The 22,255-nt window shown below is 50.7% G+C and overlaps 3 protein-coding genes across 9 annotated transcripts; 2 read left to right on the plus strand and 1 right to left on the minus strand.

Moving 5' to 3' along the window:
* Positions 1-87: 87 nt before the first annotated feature.
* On the minus strand, positions 88-16,142 carry Ncaph2 (non-SMC condensin II complex subunit H2). Of its 6 annotated transcripts, none has more exons than XM_005067097.4 (21): positions 16,001-16,142; positions 11,135-11,236; positions 9,801-9,856; positions 9,605-9,689; positions 9,460-9,528; positions 9,291-9,370; positions 9,059-9,204; positions 8,701-8,784; positions 7,473-7,570; positions 3,489-3,560; positions 3,195-3,261; positions 2,958-3,065; positions 2,821-2,874; positions 2,592-2,662; positions 2,420-2,513; positions 2,251-2,319; positions 2,089-2,144; positions 1,907-2,008; positions 1,670-1,819; positions 1,437-1,604; positions 88-549 (listed from the first exon to the last, which is right to left on the minus strand). In XM_005067097.4, exons 1-20 carry the CDS (start codon positions 16,013-16,015, stop codon positions 1,464-1,466), a joined length of 1,719 nt encoding a protein of 572 aa, XP_005067154.1. In that variant the 5' UTR covers positions 16,016-16,142; the 3' UTR covers positions 88-549; positions 1,437-1,463. The 6 variants fall into 6 exon arrangements, with proteins under 6 accessions (XP_005067154.1, XP_012966742.1, XP_005067152.1 ...); XM_013111288.3 differs by having other exon boundaries at positions 2,251-2,322; XM_005067095.4 differs by having other exon boundaries at positions 2,251-2,322; positions 15,908-16,134.
* Positions 463-1,277, plus strand: LOC101827118 (protein SCO2 homolog, mitochondrial). The gene has a single exon (XM_005066894.4). It carries the CDS (start codon positions 463-465, stop codon positions 1,234-1,236), a length of 774 nt encoding a protein of 257 aa, XP_005066951.1. The 3' UTR covers positions 1,237-1,277.
* Positions 16,143-16,351: 209 nt separating the features above from the next.
* Positions 16,352-20,681, plus strand: Lmf2 (lipase maturation factor 2). Of its 2 annotated transcripts, none has more exons than XM_040753975.1 (14): positions 16,352-16,541; positions 17,070-17,323; positions 17,426-17,454; positions 17,581-17,786; positions 17,861-18,039; positions 18,253-18,394; positions 18,522-18,656; positions 18,725-18,830; positions 18,914-19,010; positions 19,082-19,264; positions 19,341-19,509; positions 19,589-19,700; positions 19,763-19,874; positions 19,969-20,681. In XM_040753975.1, the coding sequence occupies exons 1-14, from the start codon at positions 16,448-16,450 to the stop codon at positions 20,263-20,265; spliced, it is 2,115 nt and encodes a 704-aa protein (XP_040609909.1). In that variant the 5' UTR covers positions 16,352-16,447; the 3' UTR covers positions 20,266-20,681. The 2 variants fall into 2 exon arrangements, with proteins under 2 accessions (XP_040609909.1, XP_005067149.1); XM_005067092.4 differs by having other exon boundaries at positions 16,354-16,541; positions 19,778-19,874.
* The last annotated feature ends 1,574 nt before the right edge of the window (positions 20,682-22,255 follow it).

Below are 22,255 nucleotides of genomic sequence, written 5' to 3' on the forward strand. Positions count from 1 at the left end.
CACTGGTTTTCTACTGAACCCCGTAGTGAGTGACCTGAGGCTAGAAAGGGTTAGCCTCTTAAGCTGGTAAATCACAGTGTCAACATCTTTCCTTTAAAAACTTTTTTATTGTAAATAGATACATGTGCTCTGGTGCCCAGGCAAAGCATATTCTGAATGCTTCCAGGCATCTAGAGGGGAAGCCTGGCAGTTGAGGTGCAGGTTATCCACACATTGGGTTGGTGAGGCTGAGGCTCCCTAGTTAAAGAACTAGGAGTGACAGGCGTGGAGCAAGCCAGCTATGGACATTTGATGTTGCCTAGGCTGATGCTTAAGGCTTGAGGGGGAGCAGTTCTGAGTTCAGAGAAGCTGAGATAAGCCGGTACAGACAGCTGGCTAACGTGCTTGGATGTGGGGTGAGAAATTTCTCCAGCAGTCGAGGCCCAGGCACCTTGTCTGTTCTTTTCCAGGAGCTTCACGTCCATGGCGCTACAGGCTCTAGGGCCCAGAGTTTGGCCCAGGCTCTCTCAATTCAAACCTCCAGTCCTCAGGATCCCAGGAAGCGAAACTCTGTATGTAAAGTCCAGACACTGGTTAGGGCAGAGCCAGCCCCAAGGCCCTGGACTAAGAACTAGGCTGCTGATCACTGCCCTGTTTGGGGCTGGGCTGGGCTGGGCCTGGCTGGCAGCAAGAGCTGAGAAGGAACAGTGGCGTCAACAGCAACGAATGGAGGCCCTGCGCCAGGCTGCCGTGGGCCAGGGTGACTTCAGCCTGCTGGACCACAAAGGCCAGCCTCGATGCAAAGCTGACTTCCGAGGCCAGTGGGTGCTGATGTACTTTGGCTTCACCCACTGCCCTGATATCTGCCCTGATGAGCTGGAAAAGCTGGTTCAGGTGGTACAGAAGCTGGAGGCAGAGCCCGACCTGCCCCTGGTGCAGCCTGTCTTCATCACCGTGGACCCAGAACGGGACGATGTGGCAGCCATGGCCCGGTATGTGCAGGACTTCCACCCAAGACTCCTGGGTCTGACTGGTTCTAAAGAACAAGTGGCCCAGGCTAGTCAGAACTACCGTGTGTACTACAGTGCCGGTCCCAAGGATGAGGACCAGGACTATATTGTGGACCACTCCATTGCCATCTATTTGCTCAACCCAGATGGACTCTTCACGGACTACTATGGTCGGAGCAGGTCAGCAGAACAGATTGTAGACAGTGTACGTCAGCACATAGCTGCCTTCCGTAGCATCCTCTCTTGAAGTCGACTGCCTAGGTCCCGTCAGTAAATGCATGTACTTGATCTGTGTGTGTGCTCTCTATCTGCAGCCCGCTTAAAAGGTTTGTTGGGTGAACAGGTGGGGGTAGCAAGGCCACATTGTTAGTCTAGGCTAGCAGGAAACAGCACTGGAGTAAATGGCCCCACAACACAAGGGAAACAAGATTTTCAGGCATACACTACCTTCCACCCCACCTCAGTGCTCTTCACTCAAGGCTGGGCCATGGAGGGGGCAGCATAGGTCTGGAAACGTGTATGGGCTCGCTGGTGTGTGAGCAGTCTCAGAGACATGGTGTCCACAGCTGCCTCCAGTCCTGGCTGCTGGGTGATCTCCACAGTATAGTCATTAGCCTGTGGAAACGAGGTATCAGCAGAGTCCACAGGTGTTTCCCCATCCCGTGTCCCAGGCCACTCACCAGTTGCAAGGAGGCCAGCATGGAGCGGCACACCTCAAATGCAGGCTGCCCAGCTACAAGCTCTGCAAAGGGGCACCATTCATTGAGCTGGCGGAACCTGGAAACCAGCTGGTCCCCATAGGTGTGTATATCAAAGGGTACATGCTGCTCCTGAACAGGGAAAGGACATGTTAGCTTCAAATGGAGAGACCGCTCTGAACAAACCCCAAGCTGATGGTTCCCAACAGCATGTCTCACCTGCTCCTGGAGCAGGGGCTGGATAGTATCTTCCCAGTCCCTGATGCGTTGGCTCAGCTCTGTCTCCTGGACAAACTTCTGGGAGGTGGCAATGAAGAGTTCCTACAGAAGGACCAGTGGGTTCTCCCTTGCACATACAGGTCCAGGGTGCCCCACTGCTCCCACCTGGGACCCAGGCCTACCACATTTCTTCGGACCAGCTCCTCATATCTCAGGGACTCTGGCATAGCCTCTGCATCTAGAAAGGCCCAGGCATGAGCTGCTGCAGCGGTGGGACTGCACACCCTCCCCTCCGCAGCTCCTGCTCCCTCAGCACATCTCAGCCGCTCCCCATCCGGACCTACCTAGGTCAGCAGCTTCCCCAGGCACCACCTCCTCAGGCTCTGCATACTCTTCGGGCTCCAGAAAGTCGTCTGCTGAGACATGGGAGAAGTGACCAGAGGAGCTGCTCAGACAGCAGGATGTGCTGAGAGCACCAACCTCCGACCCCACCCCACATCAAATGGCACCTACCTGCTACCCCTAGGTCTCCTAGGGATTCTTCCAAGCGTTCCTCCTCTACAGGCCACAGATCCTCCTTAGCCCTGGGCAGCCATCTCTCAGTCATCTGTCCAGAGAATATCTGTGAGGAAACTCAACTTCCAGGCCCTGTGGGGTCTCAGACTTCAATACTATTGGTGCTTACCTTTCGTCTCTGGAGCTTCTGAAGGTTCTCTAGCTGTTCCTTTACGTGTTTCCAGTACAGCACTTCCATGTCTGCAGACAAAGTCCTTATAAGGAGATTCCCCATCCAGCCCAAGCTCACATTTGTCCACCCAGGACATCAACTGACCCTGGCAGGGAGAATGGGGGTGGAACCGGGAAAGGCAGATAAAGAACCTTCCCTGATCAGGTTCAGAGAACCCCAGCCTCACCTGCAAAGGTCGGGCCCTTCCGTCGAGACCTCCTGCTGTCAGCATGCTCAGCATCTATGAGAGAGTGATCAGCAAGAGCCAGGCCAAAATCCTAGCACCCAGGCAAAAGTGCATGCCACCTTAACCCACACACTCACAGGCAGCCATGTACCACTGGTGGAAGTCCTGCAGCTTGGTGGCACCCTTCCTCTTGCGCTTCTGTCCTGGAGGCTCTTCCACACCGGGTGGCACAGAATAGGGCTTACCTGGAAGCGGAGAGGGACTGCCTCATGAGTGACCAAGGGGAGAGGATACAGGACCCTCCAATCCACTACCTCGTAACTCAGTAGCCCTAGGCAGGGGAACGTGAAGGAGGTGCCACCAATCCTACTGACCTTTCTGGAAGAGCTTAGAGTCCAGGGAGTCAAAAGGGTCCAGGCTCTGCCACGGGTCTGGGGTCTCCTGAGCACAAACACAAGCAGAAGCTGAGGAGGGGAGAGCATGAGGCTTCCCTACCAGAGCTGACACAAGTGGTGAGAGCCCAGGATCACAGAGCCAGAGCTACGTGGGAAAGGACTTAAGCTTCTGGAAGAAGTGCTGAGGATCTAAAGGGCACCAGGGCAAAGGCAGGACGGTATACCTGTGAATATACCCTCCCTGCCAGGGCCCAGGGGCCTGGTATCTCTCACCTGCAGCTGGGAGGCAGGCTCCGGGGCCCCTTGTCGCTCCCGCAGCATGTATCTCCTTGGCAAGGTGGTACTCTGCAAAGAAATAGTTCACAGGTTCTCTTCTGGCTCCTCTCCACCCACAGCTCTCAAGATCCCAGAAATTCTGCTTAGGCTCACAATAACACATTGTTTTCAAGGGCCTCTTAGGGACTAAAAAGTAAAAAGCCTTAAGGAGGAGCTGGGAAAAGTTGACAAAATGCTTGCCTTGCAAGCATGAGGACCTGAGTTCAATCCCAAGTATTCACATAAAGTCTGCCAGTTGTGGTGGTGCTCACTTGTGCTGAACAGTTTCCTCCTAGATTACAACTATGACATAAGATGTGAAAAAGGAAACATCAGCATGCTCTAAGGCAGGGTTCTCAGCCTTCCTAATGTCTCAACCCTTTGAAACACTTCCTCATGCTGCGGTGACCCCAACCATAAAACTTCATTACTACTTCATAACTACAATTTTGCTACAGTTAGGAATCATAATGTAGATATCTGATATTTGATATGGGACCACCCCCAAAGGGGTTGCAACCTACAGACTAAGAACTGCTGTTCTAAAATGAGGTAAAATAGTCCATCTTACAGGGATAATCATTAAGATATCAAGTAAACTCAAAATAGCTTCAGGAAGTTCCTAAAACTGTCCAGATTCACTAGGTCCCTATTTCCCCAAGAATACATAAACAGTAAAGACTGCTGAGAAGATTCTCCAACAGCCCAACCACTTAGCAGGCTTAGAAGTAGATACCAGCCAAGCTTCATACAAGACTTAGACAAGCTGAGCTTCCTGGAAGAAGCTGAGACCGAGCAGCCACTACTAAGACACTCTAACCTGTTGAGCTGCCTTCGAGCTGTGCTCCAGGTTTCCAGCTTTTGTGAGCTGTCACATATGCTTGGATGGGTCTTTGGTGATGCAGGTGTTTCTGAGTCATTTCTGCTCCTATAGGTAACGCCTCACCCATATCCCTCACTCTAAGTAATTCCAATAACTCACTGGTTCAGCAATTTGGACTTTGATGCTATTTGCACATTGATCTGTCTTCAATTCCTTATCTAGGGTAAATAGACATTTGTTCACATCTCCCCAAAAAAGAATGTCACACAACATTCTGACGCCAGAACAGGGACATGACAGAACAAAAGACGAAATGGAGAAGGGCATGGTCCTGGATGTACAGGGTAACAAGTCATGTAACTGAAGCTGTGCAGCCTAAGAATGAGGAAACTTACAAATACAGCTGTCCCTTCCGTGTACTGTGTCAGTCTTCTTGCTATGGCAGCAGCTGCATGGTTCTTACTAGGGGTAGGGAAACATGCAACCATGGCTGAGCCGCTAGGATTAGTGTCTGTGAAGGGAGTTCAGGGTGGCAGTCTTATCCATATGGAATGGGGTAGCATACCTGCTTCATGAGTGGGGTCCACCACATGAATAGGGGGATGCGAAAGGATTTAGAGGAAATTTTTCAGTCTGACAGCATGCCAGGGGAAAGATTATTGGCAAGCAGTGGAGGAGGTTTCTTGACTATTCCTGTGTGTAGTAAGAAATGCGCCTGAGCCAGAGATGGCAGCCAACCAAGAACTTGTTTGTATAAAGGAGAAATTGCAACTTTAAGTAAAAGGAGATGCAGTGAGCATCTTTCATCCTAGCCTCTCTCTGATCTGGCAAGTAAATCTGATAAATGAGAGGAGGAGATAAAGGCATTGACTTGTCATTTCTTAGGGCTTAGAGGCTGAAAGGGAGATGAAGTACAAATTAGATCCATGTTCAAAAGCCCTTCCTGGGAGTCAAGAACTTGGAACCCATGGAATAATTAAGAGTGAGGAGGAGAACAGGATAAAAAGTGATAGGAAATAGCCGTCGGGTCAGGCCCCTAATAGTAAAAAAGGGACAAATATGTGACCCAGCATGCAGATGGGGATATACTATGGCCTCGTGTAAGAAGCTATGGTGGTCACCACTTAAACTGGTGGAAGTGGGAAATACTTTTGGACAAGCAATGGAGGAGCCTGTCACAGTCTGGCTTGTGAGGCTGTGGGACATGGAATCGTATGGCATCAGCCTGACTGCTGTGGATACAAAATATGAGCAATAGAACTATCCATCCCTCCTTAAGGCAAAGGCTGCATAACCTGAGATATCAAGGACATCAGTCCGCTGGCCTATCATAGCCATTAGGAACACTTGGTTATTCCTATCTGAGCTCCCCATAAATGTCTGCGAATGAAAAATAGTGCAGGAAGGAGAAGGCACTACTAAGGGAACTGGGACTAAGAGAAGCTGTACTTGAACCCCAGTTCCCCAGGCCACATAGAGCTTTGTTCACAGGAGTGACCTCCAGCTTGCTATGGGGATTTAGTGGTTCTACTAAGTCCCATGGTGGGATATGATCTTTATGAAGTAGGAGAGGCTTTGACAGATCTGACCAATCTAGTTTGCAAGATGTAATAAGAACAAACAAACTGCCAGCGTTGGTGGCTCACGCCTTTAATCCCAGCACTTGGAAGGCAGAGGCAGGCGTATCTCTGTGAGTTCAAGGCCATCCTGGTCTACAGAATGAGTTCCAGGACAGCCTCCAAAACAATACAGAGAAACCCTGTCTCGAAAAACAAAACAAAACAAAAAAAACTATGGATCCTCTGCATAACTTAAGAAGAGTGTTCTGTGGGATTAGGACACAAAGACTCATGAGGCTTTTTGAGCAGGCTGAGGTCTCTGTAGGACAGGTTGCACAACTGTATGCTCCACTACTGTACTGTCCCTTCCTGAACACTGTTAAGTTCAGGAGGCTATAGCCAGGGGCTACGGCAGAAGCAGCCTGAGCAAATGGTTCCTATAGGGCTTTTGGTCTCAGTCCTGGACAGGAGCAGGCGCTCCGTACACAAAAGTTCGTCAGATCTCTGTAAAATTCGAGGCGGCCAGCCTGGTCTACAGAGTAAGTTTCAGGACAGGCAAGGCTACACAGAGAAACCCTGTCTCAATCAATAAACATTTTAAGTTAAAAAAAGTCTCTGTGTGGGGAGGTAGTCCGTGTACATATGAGTGCAGATGCCTGTCTGTGAAGGCAGCAGCACCAACCCCCCCCCCAATGGTGCTGGAGTTACAGATGGTTATCAGCCATCTGATATGGAGGCTGGGAACTGAACTTGGATCCTCTGCAAAAATAGTACACACTCTTAACATCTGAGCCATCTCTACAGCTCCCTAGTTTCTTAATGGAGTCATAGTACAATGCTGAGAACTAAACTCAGGGCTTCCCACAGGTTAGTCAAGAATTCCATGCAAATACAGCCCCAGCCTCAGGGCCTTAGTTTTGTGTGTACTTTATTTGTATTCAATAAATAAGGATTTATGTTTCTTGGGTTTTTTTTTTTTTTGGAGGGGGGGTTGGAGACAGGGTTTCTCTGTGTAGTTTTGGAGGCTGTCCTGGAACTAGCTCTTGTAGACGAGGCTGGACACCAACTCACAAAAATCTGCCTGCCTCTGCTTCCCGAGTGCTGGGATTAAAGGCTGTGCCACCACTGCCCAGCTAGGATTTCTTAATTATCTCCGGATAAATTACACCCATGGGGCTGAAAGCGGCAGCAGGGTCCTCCAGACTCCTTCTCTCATGCCAGCCTGACAGCAGGGGAACTTGAGGATCAGCTCATGGCACGGGTACTAGGAGCTCCACATGGCTCAGAGCCTTGACTGCCAATCAAAGAACAACTGCCATCCTGCCTCCAGAGGGAAAGGACATGGAAGCTACAATTAAGCAGTCTGGCGGGAGGATGGCCAGGCTTCTGGGCAGACACTACCTCTGAGAGGATACACAAAATTAGGGTGATGGGACAACATCAGTGTGAAACACAGGAGCCAAGACCACTGTACTGCTGGCCCCATGGAACGTTAATTCTACCCCAGAAGCAGGGCTTGCTCTTGACAGCCTGAGCGCAGCAGCTTCACTGTTGTCCCACCTGCTGTGAGGTCCTGGGCTCTGCAGGCTCTAGAGCCACCTCCGGGAGCTCTGCTCCGTCCTCTGCATCCTCATCTCCATCGCTGAGCACTGGGCCTTCTAGAAAAGTGTTTGGGTAGGAACCAAGAAACCAGTTAGCCCTCAAGAGGCTGGAGGCCAGGCAGCAGGTGGAGCTACCATGTTGGAAGCTCCTAGAAGAGCCGGACAGGCCAGCTCTTCTCACTTTCACACTTCAGCATTAGAGAAACTGAACAAGGCTTTATATTCTCTTCCTCACTCTGGCATGCTTTGGTTGGTTTAATGGGGGAGTAAAAGGGGACAGCCCGAATATGGTATTTCAGATATAGGCCTCAGCTCAATTCCAGGAGCGCAAATCTCCTATTGTCTTTTAGATGTCAGCTAGTTACCTCCGGATGGCCTGGCCACAGTGGAGAATGGCTTCTAGTATGTGTAACAATAGACCTAGGCCCCAAGTCCATCATGAGGGCTAATGGGATGTGTCTAAAGACTGGTGAGATGTGCCTTTTACAGAAAGTCTGAGAATTTGTGTACGTGCATTCTAGGACCATCTCCAGGGTTAAAGAAAGTGTTTCCTAGTCAGCCCTATATACATGATAATAGTTGTCTTCTGCTAGTACCCCCCTTTGGAAAGCTATTTAAGAGGATGCTTGAATAAACTGTGGTCTCCAGTATTGACTGAGAGCTCTCCTGAAATGACAAGATGTTTCTGTCTCATTCTTAATGCTTCTGGGTAGCTAGGACTTCCCTGTCCACACTCCCCCACTCAGGGTTGGACCCAGGGCTGTTTGGCTGGTTCTGAACACAGCCCCAAAGACATCAGTCCAGAATAGATGGCTCTTGTAGCCTAGGACTGATACTGGCCGGACCCTGGCAGTTTACCTTATTTCTTGGCAATTATTTATGTGTTTGCTTATTTACATATGCATTTATGCTGGAGGCTGAACCCTGAGCTTTATATATGGCTATGCAAGTGCTCCAACAGAGGTACCGCCCCAGCTCAGCTAGTCTTTGTTACCATGTACATGTATCCAGAGGAAAGCAAATCTCACCGATGATTATGCCCAAGCACAGAGAGCCAACATAAGACTGTATCTGCTACCATTAGGCCTGTTCCCCAAAAGGCAATGAACAGGAAGCAAACAAAACAGGCAAAGGAAACTGAGAGCATCCAAGGTCAGAGTACCACCTCCCTGCTGCTCTCCTCTCACCTGGCTCTTGGGGGATGCTGGGTACAGGAACAGGACTCCCATTCCTAGAGACTTCCATTGGCTGTTCCTCACCACCCTCAGCATCTGAGAGAGACAGAGATTAGACAAGGTCAGCCCCGTTCCCAGGAGGTCCCCACTGGTGCCAAAGGGGGACACCAGATGCCAGACCCTAATACTGAGCTATGGCTGGAAATCAAGGTACAAGAACAGATGAGAGAAGCTCTAGCTAACCTTTCCACAATGGGAAAGGTATGTGCTATGAGATAGCTTCTAAACTAGAGATGGCAGGCATAAGGTACCCAGCAGTGGTCTCCCAGAAGATCTACTTCCCACTCAGCCCCCACATCCAAACGCTTACCTTTCTGGCTCCTTGGCATGGGACACACATCTGCAGGCTCCACAGGGCACATGCCCACTGGATCCAACATAAAGTAACCTCTGGGGCCAGGGGTACATGTGTTCATCCTAAAATCCTTCCGGCTGGCCAAGACCTCACCCTGACAGCTGTGTTGGCAAAAACAAGCTTGCTACAGAGACCCTTTCCAGGCAGGCTTCCCATCCTTTTCTCCCATGCTAGCCCAATGTTATACCTATACAAGGGGCTGTTGTTCTTTTCCACTTCATCAGGGGCCACGAGGGCCATAGGTAGAAGGGGTATGATAAGCAGCTCCTGTGGGCGGGAGAAGGGAGAGCTCTAAATTCTACATGGAGCAACACTAAGACAGCTGCTATCCCCACCTCAAAGGCCGGGACACTCACACTGGATGCCTGGTCATTTTTCAGATCCACATTAGCCCGGGAGTCAGGGAAGTCATCCAGTGATAGGAGCTGCAGGAGAAAGCAAGCATTCATGGCAGCAGGCCCAGGCAAGCACCCAGGGCAGAGTCCACATGCCCCAACTTACCTCATCCTCTGTTTCATAGGCAGCTCCTGAGTTGAGAGCCCTGTTTCTTCCATCTTCCTGTACTAAAGAGAGCTGCTTGGCTTGCCTAAGAAAGTAAAACATAGCATCCTGGGAGACTGGGAATCTTCCAAGCTGCGAGCAGGGTTCAGCTCGGAAGATGAAGGCCTCTTCCTGCTGGCTCACTTCTAATACTCACCTCTTGCCAGAAATAAAATCCAGAGCCTGGTAGACCAGCGAGTAGAGGTACTCCACCTGGCAAGCAGAGGCAATCGGTAAGGACACAGAAAGAAGGAGCCTATCTGAAACAGGCCCCCCTTGGGGGAGGGAACCTTTCTTATTAGACACTGGCCTTCACTTCCAAATCTCCATACAAGTCCAGCCAGTTTTACTACTATTAAGTAATTCTCACTACCCAGAGTGGTGGCATATGCTTGCAACCTCAGCACACAGAGGCTGAAGCAGAATTATCATGAGTTTGATGCCAGTCTAAGCCATACAGTAAGTTCTAGGTTAGAGTATAAGACCTCATCTCAAAAACAAATCCTTTTATATTTGTTTATTTTTAAAACAATCTTTTGTTTCCTTTTCCCTCCTATCCTCCTGCTTTCCCCCTTCCCCCCATCCTACCCATGGGGAATCAACAAAGTACATCACATCACTTGAGATAGGACTGAGGCCCTCCCTCCTGTATCTAGGCTGAGCAAGGTATCTCTCCATAGGGAATGGGCTCCAAAAAGTCAGTTCATACACTAGGGATAAATACTGGTTCCATTGCTAGTGGCCCCACAAACTGCCCAAGACACCCAACTGTCACCCACATTCAGAGGGCCTTGCAGGTTCCCCAGATGTCAGTCCAGAGTCACTTAGCTCTCACTTGCTCAGGTCAGCTACTTCTGTGGGTTTCCCCATCATGGTCTTAACCACAAGGATGACCCCAGCTAAGAATCTAAGCAATAGTAGAGAGGGTACCTTAACTACCCTTCCCCTGTAATCAGATTGATGTCTGCCTTCATCCAGTAACACGCCTGTTATCCAAACACTTGAGATACAAAGGCGGAAGTATCAGGGCTTCCAGGCAAGCCTGAGCTACACAGCAAACTTAAGGCCAGTCTGAACTAATAGAACAAACAGGTTGGGAATGTAGTTCAGTTGGTGAAGCACTCACCTAGCATGCACAAAACCCTAGCTTTGCCCCCACCAACACCATTGAACATGGTGATTGACACCTGTCATACTAGCACTCCAGGAGGTAGAGGCAAAAGTATCAGAGTTTAAGGTCATCTTCCTCAGGTAGACAGTGTTCTAGATCAGCCTGGGATGCATGAGATGTGTCTCAAAAAAAGCAAACAGTAAACTCCAGTTTTTCTCTGACATTGAAAGTTGTGAAGGAATCCTAACTGTGACCCACAGTGACAGCAGGCTACAGACAGATGTACAGACAGACAGATGTACACTGCTGCTGTCCCAGGAGTGAATCATGTTACACCCGTCAACGCTGAAGCACAAAGATCAGCAGTCTGTGGAACCCACCTTTTTACTGTACACACAAGCTGAACCCTGGATCAACAGTGCTGCCTCAATGAAGTTCATAGTGGTTTTGCCTTCATCAAAAGAAATGCAGATCTGGTCCAGCTGCAAGAGAGAACATTAGTAAGCTAGACTCAGTGGGCATGCCTATGATCCCAGCAGTTAGGAACTGAGGTAGGATTCAAGGTCTGCCTAGGCTACTCAGTGAGACAGTCTCAAAGGAAATAAGATACCAGTGCAGGAGAAGCTTATGCTCACTTCCTCCCCAGCTGCTCGCACTTCACCCTGTATCCACCCTGGTCAAAGCCAACAGGGACAGACTCCAGCAGAAAGACCCTTTACCCTAAGAGAAGGAAAACGAGACAGACCAATGCAGCACTCTCTATCCTTTGATTGGGAAACTCAGGAAATGGTGCCGTAAGTAGATCTCCCTCTCCAACCCTTAGTCTCTGAACCTCGGCTCTTAGCCAGTGTTTTGGCTCCTCCCCCGCCAACAGCTTCTACCATGTGCATCTGTCCATCCGTGTTCAAGCAACCAGCCACACACATGTCAACAACTGCCAAATCTATCCTCAGAACAGCTTTCTTCCTGAGGCTCTGAGGTTTCATTTACAGGTACCTACTGAGGATCTTAAAAAAAAAAAATCAAGATACCCCACAGAAATGTGTAAGATATTGGGGATTAACACAAGATCTTACAGACTCTTATTGCTGCCAAAATCCATGTGTCCAATTGTCTTATTCACTATCCAGATCTTTCTTTTTTCTTTCTCTCTTTGGTTTTTTGAGACAAGAATTTCTCTGTGGAACAGTCCTAGCTGTCCTGGAACTAGCTCTGTAGACCAGGCTGGTTTCAAACTCACAGAGATTCACCTTCCTCTGCCTCCCAAGTGCTGGGACTAAAGGCATGCGCCACCACTGCCTAGCCAAGTATCCAGATTTTTTAAAGATCTATTTATTTGTTATGTACACAGTGTTCATTCTACATTTATGTATGCCTACACACCAGAAGAGGGCGCCAGATCTCATTACAGATGGCTGTGAGCCACCATGTGGGTGTTGGGAATTGAACTCAGGACCTCTGAAAAAGCAGCCAGTGCTCTTAACCTCTGAGCCACCTCACCAGTCCAACTATCCAGATTTTTATAAACAAGAGTCAAATGAGCACGTCCATGCTGGACTCCAAGCATCTCTACCCATAGCCAGAAACTGAAGGACTTCAGCTTACTTGCCAGTTCAATCTAACCCTTACCACTTCCAGGTTGCTCTCTAATGACTGCTGCTCTGGCCCATTCTAACTTCTAACGGGGTCCTGGCCCCCACTCTTCTCCTCTGTGTTCTTTGCAGGCCTTCTGCCACTCAGAGGGAAGGCCATGAAACTCTAAATAAGGCCTCCAAGGGAAGTCTCTAAACTCCCCGGTCTCCTCCAGCTACCACACTCCCCTGTAAGGTATACTGTTATGCCTTCGGCTGAGGCAAGCTCCATGTCCCCTCTACATAAATGTTTTAGCATACCAGACATGGCAACTCCCTTTACCTCAAATAAAAGCAGGTCCCTCAGTCAAAGTCTTCATAGTATTCCAACCTTTTCTTTCCAATCTATCACCAATTTGTGACAACACACAGATACCAGCAGTGGGAGGAATAGATCTGCCTTGTCTACTACCAGCTCTGACTTGCAGCATATCATTTAATCTCTCTAGTGACTATACCAGTTTTTGTTGTAAAGACTACATTGCTTTATATAAAACACAAAGAAGCTGTGCTCAGGCCAAGTAGGCACCTAATAGCCAATAATGTGGCTCCTATCTTGGTACCACCTTTGTACTGCTACCTTGGTATGTAGAATTTCTCCCTAGAGAACAGAAATTCTATCTCAAAACATAAAGTACTTTTGCTTTATTTGCCATCCAGGTTTTTCATTTTTTTTTTTTTTTTGAAGGGGGTTCTTTTTCCCTTTCGGCTTCTTGAAGCAGGGTTTCTCTGTGTAGCCTTGGCTGTCCTGGAATTTGCTCTATAGCTCTCTTTAGACCAGTCTAGCCTTGAACTCATAGAGATTTGCCTCCCAAGTGCAGAGGCAGGCCAGCCTGGTCTACAGAGTGAGTTCCAGGACAGCCAGAATTACAAAATAAATAAATAAACAAATGGATAGTTAATAACAATAATAAAAGACTTAGTCATAAACAGAACAGTACCTAGTAGGACAAGAAATCAGATACCCTTCAGCCAAGAACAAGCATGGGGTGCCACAGGCTGACTGCTCAGGAAGTGAAGAGCTGCCAGATGTGCGACAGTGAGTTTGCCTACTATGTATGAAACCTTCGGGCAATGAGATGATAGCTCAGGGGGTAAATGTGCTTACCATAGAGCGTGGTGACCTCTGCAAGCATACTGGTATCCATGCACCCACACACATAATTAATTCTTTTTTCTTTCAAGATAGGGTTTCTCTGTGTAGCTTTGGAGTCTTTCCTGGAACTTGCTATGTAGACCAAACTGGCCTGGAACTCAGAGATCCACCTGCCTCTGCCTCCCGAGTGCTGCTGGGACTAAAGGCAAGCATCACCACTGCCTGGCTAATAATTTTAATATTTTTAAGTTAAAATGAAACAAAACAACAACCAAAAAAAAAAAGAAAGAGAGCACATGGTACAGAATATCCACGGGTAAAGCTAAAAATACTGAGCAATGGCAATGAATGCTATGAAAACCTGAGGGCTTTACACTAAGCCATGTTGTGGCATGGCTGTATTTTTTTTTTCCTAAGATGTGTGTTTGCTTGCATTTATGTGTGCACCATGTGCTTGCAGGTGTCCATGGAACCAGAAGATGTTCCTGGAACCCCTGGAAGTAGAGCAATAGAGTTACAAGTTGCACTGTGAGCTGTATTTGGGTTCTGAGAACCAAACCCAGGTCTTCTGTAAGAGCAGCAAGTACTCTTAACCAGAATCATCTCTCTAGCCCTGATTTTAATTTTCTAAAAAACTAGACGGGTAGCACCAGGCGTGGCGCACACCTTTGAATCCCAGCACTCAGGAGGCAGAGGCAGGAGGATCTCTGTCAGTTGAGGCCAGCCTGGTCTACAGAGTGAGTTCTAGGACAGGCTCCAATGCTTCAGCGAAACAAACATAATAATAATAATAATAATAATAAATAATTTTGTAAGTGTTTTTCCTGCATGTGTCTGTGTGCCACCTATGTGTTTGGTGCAAATAGAGGTCAGATGAAGGCATTGGATCCCCTGGAACTGAAGTTACAGACAGTTGTAATCTGTCATGTGGATGCTTAGAATTGAACCTGGATCCTCTAGAAGAGCAACCAGTGCTCTTAACTGATGAACCATCTCTCCAATTCCCTGCATTCCCATCCCTTTTTAAAAATTTTGAAGCATCACACTAGCTACTGGATGATGTTCAATCTAGCAACATGGACGAGAAGGTTTTACATATCTAGGCATAATAGGCCTAGAGCAGACACAGTGGGGAAACAGATGAACCGAAGTAATACGCTGGCAGAATAACTGACAGAATCCATAGGAAACTTGGTGTGAGGTATGAGGCCTTATTACATCTCTTAATTTCCATCTTTAGTTGAACAGTAAAACTCTTTACCAAAATTGAGAACTAGAATTTAAACCAAAAGCCAAAAACTCCACTTTAAATAAAACCCAAGAGCTCATATAGCATGCTAAGCGAGTGGTGAGAACAAACAGATTTGGAGACAACACTTCGACAACTTACAAGTAGAGGCAGTATCCCACCACATGATGAGTTTGAAAACCGTGTTTTAAATCACCCAAGTAAGATATTCTATTTTTAAGGGAGAGAAGGCTCGATCCTGCGAAGCTCAACACTTAGGAGAGTAAAAAGAAAGAAATTGAAATTCTAATAGCATTGTTTCAAAAAGGAAGTTGTCAGACCAACAAATGCCCCCCAACTGAATTTCGAGGTCTCTTGGATTTCGTAAGATGAACCACTGCTGTTCAAGAAAAGAGATCTGTAACTATTCAGTAGTGGAATCCGATTGAGTTGGGCTGCGGAGTGAAAATGCAGAAAAGAAGCAGAGTCTGAAGAGATCTAGACACTGCTGCTAAAAATGGAGGGATGAAATGCGGATAGACTAGACTAGATGACAGCGAGGGGCAGGACTACATGCTAGGGGCGGATCCCTCTGGACAAAGCTGGCTCAAATTAAGAGCCCCGGGTATGGGTGCGTCAGGCTACACCAGGGAAAAAACGTGGGCGGAGCTTGAGGTCTAAAATACTAACTCCCTTTCCCTTCGGAAATCCAGATCTCTCAAATACAATTAAGAGTTCAGGCAAATTAGGGTCGCAAATAATCGAGAGACTGAGACAGGAAGATTTCGAGTTTAAGGCCTGCCTTAAGAAGAAAAAATGGATAAAGGAAAAAAAAAACTCTGTGGTAGAGCGCTTACCAAGTTCGTAAAAAGCCCTAGGCTAAAAAAAAGAGAAAACGAACGTGATGCTTCCTAATGTATTGCACCCCGAAAAGAAAACAGAAATAGATGTATTTATTGAAGAAAATGGTTATCATCCAACCAGATCGATTTCCCAGCTCGCTAACGGGCAGAGACCTGGAAATGACAGCTCCAGGATAATCTAACTGAAGAAAGTTTCGAGAGGCAGGCTGGAGTCGGGGGGAGGAAAAAAAACCGAGAAACTGAGGACACAACACCAGACGGCTTACAGACCTGGAGGCGGGAGTGGCAGTGACGCCTGAGTCCCCAGGCTCGTGCCATTCCCCCTCCGCCCTCACCTCCTCCAGATACTCGCCCAGCTGTGCTGCTACGTCCACCTCCCAGTTCTTAGTGAGATCCCGGATGGGCTGCAAGAGGTGAGCGAAGCGCACCTCCACATCCTCCATGTCCAGAAAGGGACCAGAGGCCCGGGACCGCACACTGGCTCCGGATAGGGCCAGCAGACTCAAGACTCAACCTGCCACTGGTTCTGGCGCCATTTTGGTGTTCCCGCCCAGGAAGTACGTGCACGGACGCGGCGCGCACACCTATGACGTAACGCGGGCCCCAGTTTCAAAATGAAAGGCGCACGGGGGCGGGGGAGGGAGGGAAGAGAAGGGCCTAACGGGGCGGGGTCTACACCGGAGGGCGTGGTTCCGCCTCCGGGGCGGGGCCTGGAGGACCCGCGGAGACTAAGTTTTTGGGCCAGTTAGCGGTGAGTTCCTAGGCACTGGGTGGAGCGCAGTGACCAAACCCGACGGATTCCTGCCGGGGCGTGGGCCTGAGGCGGGGCTGGGGGGGAACCAGCGGGCACTGCTTCGGTGGACCGCGTAGCGGACATGGCGAGCTCCCGGGTCCCACAGCAGCTTTTCCTACAGGGTGTGGCCGCTGTCTACACGTTTGCCTTTGCGTCCCTCTACACCCAGATCCCAGGTGAGGGCGCCGAGTGGAACAACTCACACATGGTATCTTCCCTTCCTTCACCCCGAATACGAGCTCCCTGAGGCGCCTTGAGGTCCAGGCCTCTACGTGGGACTAGGGGGGCGGTAGTTTGTGTGCTGCGGGCCCACTAGAGTGTGGAGGGAGAATGTGCAAGGGTCGGTTTCCCGTTACTATTCGGATTCTCACCTGGGATCAGGGCAGAACCCCCGAAGGGAGCAGGAGACACATTTCTACCTGGACTCCAGCCGAAGGTGCTGACCCAGAGTTAGGTCTTCTGAACCTGGGGTTGGGGTCAACAATTTCTAACCTGAGAGAGAGCATCTGGTAGAGCAAGACCTACACGGGGTTGGAACATCTGCAGCACAACCCGGGGTGCGGGGTGCGGGAGCAGCCGTGGCGGGAAGCATGTGGAGGCCCTGACGATAGGGCATGTGCATGCGTGGAGCTGGTAGTGGGGCATCTTCGGGGCTTAATTCGGATGAATTTCGTCTGGGAAGACACTGACACGCCCTCCCACAGGCCTTTATGGCCCCGAGGGCATCCTTCCTGCCCGAAGAACACTGCGGCCCCAAGGCAAGGGTCGGTGGCAGCAGCTGTGGGAAACGCCGACGCTGCTATGGGAGGCCCCAAGACTGGGGCTGGATACTGCCCAGGGTCTGGAGCTACTGACGCTGTTGGGCACCGTGCTGGCACTGGGTGCCCTGCTCCTGAGCTCTCTGCGACACTCCTTCGTCTACCTGTTGCTCTGGATTGCCTACCTGTCAGCCTGCCAGGCAAGTGGGACTCTTAGAGCTTCAGCCCCTGTCTAACCCGCCCACTGCCTCGCCTGACGCAGCAGACACACAGTGGCTCTCTAACAGCTCCTCTCCCTACAGGTGGGCCAAGTGTTCCTTTATTTCCAGTGGTGAGTGACTCCTGGACCAATGCTGCCTGAGGACTGGGCAAGGGATGTTCACCTCTCCTGGGAGGACCCTGTGAGGGAAGCCGCCTAATGGAGAAGAACCCTTTATGATATTTCTTCTCCCTGTAGGGATTCCCTGCTGCTGGAGACGGGCTTCCTAGCTACCCTGGTAGCCCCACTGAAGAAGCCTTCCAAGCACAAGGGTGGACGAGCAGGGGCCTTATGCCATGAGAGCCTCCCATTCTGGCTGGTGCGCTGGCTGCTGTTTCGACTCATGTTTGCCTCTGGTGTGGTCAAGCTGACCAGCCGCTGCCCTGCGTGGTGGGGACTCACCGGTGAGGGCCTGGGCCTGAAGCTGGGGTGGCCTGGAAGCTCTGATCAACCCTGACCCCCCACCCATTACCTGCAGCTCTCACCTACCACTACGAGACACAGTGCCTGCCCACACCAGCTGCCTGGTTCGCCCACCACCTGCCAGTCTGGCTGCACAAGCTCAGTGTGGTGGCCACCTTCCTCATCGAGATCGCGGTGCCCCCTCTGTTCTTTGCCCCTGTTCGCCGCCTGCGATTGACAGCCTTCTACGCTCAGGTGGGTAGAAGAGAGTGTGGCCCTCACCGGTGGCCAGTGAGTCTTGTTGGGGACAGAGTGGTCAGGTGATGGGGGTGCTGTTGGGAGAGCATTGCAGGCAGAGGGACGTGCTACTCAGATCAAGGCTACATGTAGCCTTTTGTGAAAATGTCTAAGTCAGCAGGGCGCGGGAAGAGCAGCCCGCCATAGATCTGATCGCAGACCTTCCTGCAGGTGTTATTACAGGTCCTGATTATCGTTACTGGCAACTATAACTTCTTCAACCTGCTAACCTTGGTGCTTACTACTTCCCTTCTGGATGACCGTCACCTGTCTGCTGAGCCCGGCCTCAGATGCCACAAGAAGGTGCCCACCTGTGAGTGTCATGGCAACCATACTGATGTCAACTGCCCAGTACTCCCAAAGAACCCCTGTACCACCTCCACCCACCCCAGCCCCTTGGCTGCAGACCCTCAGCCGACCTGTGACTGTCCTGCCCGTAGCCTGGCCCAGGGCCCTGCTGACCATGCTGTCCCTCCTGCTGGAACTGACCGCCTACGGGCTGCTGGCCTATGGCACCGTGCACTACTTTGGCCTGGAGGTTGACTGGCAGCAGCATATCATCGTCTCTAAAACCAGTGAGTGTCAGCCTGGGGGTCTAAGGAAAAGGGCTGGGCCAGCCCCTCATCACACCCTCCTTCTGTAGCCTTCACCTTCCACCAGTTCTCCCAGTGGCTGAAGACGGTGACTCTGCCTACCGTGTGGCTGGGGGCAGCCTCCCTGACCTGCGAGTTGCTTATTGCCCTCTGGAGGTATGTATGTACCTGAAGACGGGGGCAAGAGGCTACTTTCGGCTCAGACCTGGCCTGATGACTCTTCGCCCCCCCGTCCTCAGGTGGATCCAGGTGCGAGGATGGCTGCGGAAGTTCTTTGCCAGTATCCAGCTGTCCATCCTGGGTGCTGCCACAGTGGCCTTGTTCTTGATCAGCCTAGTAGGTACCCTGTGGAGGATGGGGCTGGGGGAGGGTGGGGCAGCACTGAGCTATTGCCTGCTTGCTTGCAGGTACCTTACTCCTATGTGGAATCTGGGACCCACGGGCGCCTCTGGACTGGGGCTCATCGCCTGTACAGTTCCGTGGAGCATCTACAGCTGACCAGCTCATATGGCCTCTTCCGTCGGATGACTGGTCTGGGTGGGCGGCCTGAAGTGGTGCTGGAGGGCAGCTATGATGGACACCATTGGACAGTGAGTCCTCCCAAAGGATGTCGGGGTAAAGGGACCGAATCTCGCCATTTCAACTAACCATATGGCCATCTTTTAGGAGATAGAATTCATGTACAAACCTGGGAATGTGAGCCGACCGCCGCCTTTCCTGATACCCCACCAGCCGCGCCTCGATTGGCAGATGTGGTTTGCAGCCCTTGGCCCACATACACACAGCCCCTGGTTCACCAGCCTGGTACTACGTCTCCTGCAGGGCAAAGAGCCAGGTAAGGGGTAGTCGGGGAGAGGGACTGGGACAGGAAGGACAGGTTCAAAGCCATGGTAACCTCTCCTCCCCTGCCACAGTGATCCGCCTGGTCCAGCACCATGTCGCCAAGTACCCGTTTCATGAGCGGCCACCCACCTACCTGCGGGCCCAGCGCTATAAGTACTGGTTCTCAAAGCCTGGGGAGACCAGGTAGGCGAGGATGCTGGGTGGGGAGCCAAGGCCTGGGCTGTAGCCACATGCTGACTGTTCAGTTCTCTCCCTTACAGCCAGTGGTGGCACCGCCAGTGGGTAGAGGAATTCTTCCCCTCTGTGTCCCTGGGGGACCCAGGGCTGGAAACGCTGCTCCGACAGTTTGGACTTCAGGTGTGAAGGCGCCAGCTGGACTGCGGGAGGTAGCAGGGTGCTTGTCTGTTGCAGGAGTAAATCTTACGGGATGTTCTTGGTTTTATCTCCATAGGATAGGAGTCCACTCCGGGCCCGCAGCCCCAGCAACGCTCTCGCACAGACACTGAACTGGGTGCGAACACAGCTGTCTCCTCTGGAGCCGCCCATCCTGCTGTGGGGACTCTTGGGGGCTGTGGTGACTGTCAGAGTTGTACAGACCCTACTTGCCCCCTGCCCACTCCAGTCCTCAAAACTGTCTAGAGAGGAAAAGCGTAAGCAGACTCCCAAAAAGGATCCCAGAGCTGCCTCTGAGCAGGCTGCCCCCAACAGCAACAGCAGTGACTCGGGGGCCCCCCGGAGGAAAAAATAGCTTCATGTGCTGTCAGCCGCCACATGTCCTGATGGAATCATATCCCTAGAATTCCATCCCACCTCATGTCACAGTCCAGCCACTGTGCCTTGGGCAGCTTGGAGTGCCACCCCTGAGGACTGTTGGTGTCACCTTGAGCCCCGCTAGTCCCTCTGCACCAGCCACACCCTCCTCCCTTCTCCTTCCACTGTGTTGGCAGCTAGCCCAGACGTGGGCATGCAGCCTCACTCAGGGCTTTCTGGAACACTGTAATCAGTGTACCCATGGATGTAGAGGCCTGAGTCTGGAGCCCCTGTCCAGCACCACTGGAGGGGATGAGCTGGGTTTGCTGTGGCTAGGACTGAAGGGAAGTGGGCCCACGTGACGGTGCCTACCTGCCCCTCAGACTGTACCAATAAAGGCACCGTTTGTGCATACCCCTTGGCTGGTGGTTCCTTCTAGAGAGGCCTGAGGACACAGACTAGACTGGTTACTGACCCAGCTAAAGGGGCTCCCTCCCTGTCACTCAGTCTTCTCCAGAAAACAAACAAAAAGGCCTGGTTACAAGAAGCCTCGATGTGGTGGTGTGGCACAACCTGGCAGGCCTGTACAGCAAGGGTGTGAGACCAACGGAGGCAGACGAAACTAGAACAGCCCAAGGACCAGGGAACTTTCCAGAGCATGTCCCTCTCTCCACCTCCTGCTTGACCTTCAGGTCTTCAGAAAGGGCAGAGAATGAAAAGATAAAAGGGGGCCAGGCAGTGGTGGCGCACGCCTTTAATCCCAGCACTCGGGAGACAGAGGCAGGCGGATCTCTGTGAGTTCGAGGCCAGCCCGGTCTACAAAGAAAGTAACAGGACAGTCTGGGCTGTTATACAGAGAAAGCCTGTCTCAAAAAAGCACTGGCTGTCCTTCCTGAGGACCCCGGTTCAATTCCCAGCACCCACATGGCAGCTAGTAACTGTAACTCCACCTCCAGAGGATTCCACACCCTCTCACAGACACACATAGGCAAAACACCAATGTGTATAAAATAAATATTTCTTTAAAAAAGAAGAAAAGAAAGAAAATGAAAAACATGGCCTGCAAAGATGGTGTCACTGTCTCAATTTATGCAGGTAGTTTTGTCATTGTGAGTGACTGAGGAAGAACCCCGTTGTGATGGTGTTCCAGTATCCTATCAAAACAGCTTTGGCCTTGCAGCCTCTGAGAGGAAGTAAGCAGAAACCAGGGGCTGGTTTTCTTTTGCCAAAGTCTGCACAGGAAGACCAGAAGAGCAGCAGAGTGTAGCTAACAGGAACTTCAAGGGCTGTGGTAAGGCTGGAAGGCGGTCAGGAAAAAGCCAAGGATCCCCCCCCTTCCTTTCTTCAGGCCCCACAGCAATCCCAGAAACCTGAGTCCCCAGAAAGGTGTGACCTTCCCCTTGAGTGCACAAAATCTGGTGCTCTGCCATCTTCCCATGACACCTGGGGGGTGCTTTTTAGTGGTGACAGGTTTAGGAAAGCCTCTAAGGGACACAGGTTCTGGGAGCAATAGCCAGGAGGACAACAAAAGCAATACTGTGTCCAATGACCACAACCAGAATGGAATGGATGTTGAAGAGACAATCAGGCCAGATACGGTGGCTTATACCTGTCACCCCAGGAGGCCAAGGCAGAAGGATCTCAAATTTCAAACCAGCCTGGATTGCACGGCAAGTAGAGGCAGATGTGGAAATGGAGATAGTAAACCGTATTTGTCCACACTAAGTCACAGCATGCAGCCCCGACACGTAGATTTGAAGCATGATCTCCAACCTGAGGAACCAAAGGCCCTTGGAGAAATGCTAGGTCTGTAGCATAAAAGACCCGAGACAGATACTGGGGTTCAAGCTGAAGATCAGGAAAGCAAAGCAGCCGGCCACTACCTCTTACCTCTACCTGAGACTGAGTGAAAGGTGATCCTGGCTCCACCAAACCTCACACTGCTGCCTCTACTCAGCGTGGCTGGAGAATCCTGAGACTTCAATGTC

The sequence above is a fragment of the Mesocricetus auratus genome, unplaced genomic scaffold, assembly GCF_017639785.1.
Source record: "Mesocricetus auratus isolate SY011 unplaced genomic scaffold, BCM_Maur_2.0 Super-Scaffold_100010, whole genome shotgun sequence".
NCBI lineage: Eukaryota > Metazoa > Chordata > Mammalia > Rodentia > Cricetidae > Mesocricetus > Mesocricetus auratus.

Coding starts and splice junctions, on each gene's coding strand:
- LOC101827118 (XM_005066894.4), top strand. CDS start 463: ATGGCGCTACAGGCTCTAGGGCCCAGAGTTTGGCCCAGGCTCTCTCAA.
- Ncaph2 (XM_005067095.4), bottom strand. CDS start 16,015: ATGGAGGATGTGGAGGTGCGCTTCGCTCACCTCTTGCAGCCCATCCGG. Junction 9,205..9,290: donor AACAACAGCCCCTTGTATAG/GTATAACATTGG, acceptor TTGCCAACACAG/CTGTCAGGGTGAGGTCTTGG. Junction 2,663..2,820: donor GAAGGGCCCGACCTTTGCAG/GTGAGGCTGGGG, acceptor CTTTGTCTGCAG/ACATGGAAGTGCTGTACTGG.
- Lmf2 (XM_040753975.1), top strand. CDS start 16,448: ATGGCGAGCTCCCGGGTCCCACAGCAGCTTTTCCTACAGGGTGTGGCC. Junction 17,787..17,860: donor TGCGTGGTGGGGACTCACCG/GTGAGGGCCTGG, acceptor CATTACCTGCAG/CTCTCACCTACCACTACGAG. Junction 19,701..19,762: donor TCAAAGCCTGGGGAGACCAG/GTAGGCGAGGAT, acceptor CTGACTGTTCAG/TTCTCTCCCTTACAGCCAGT.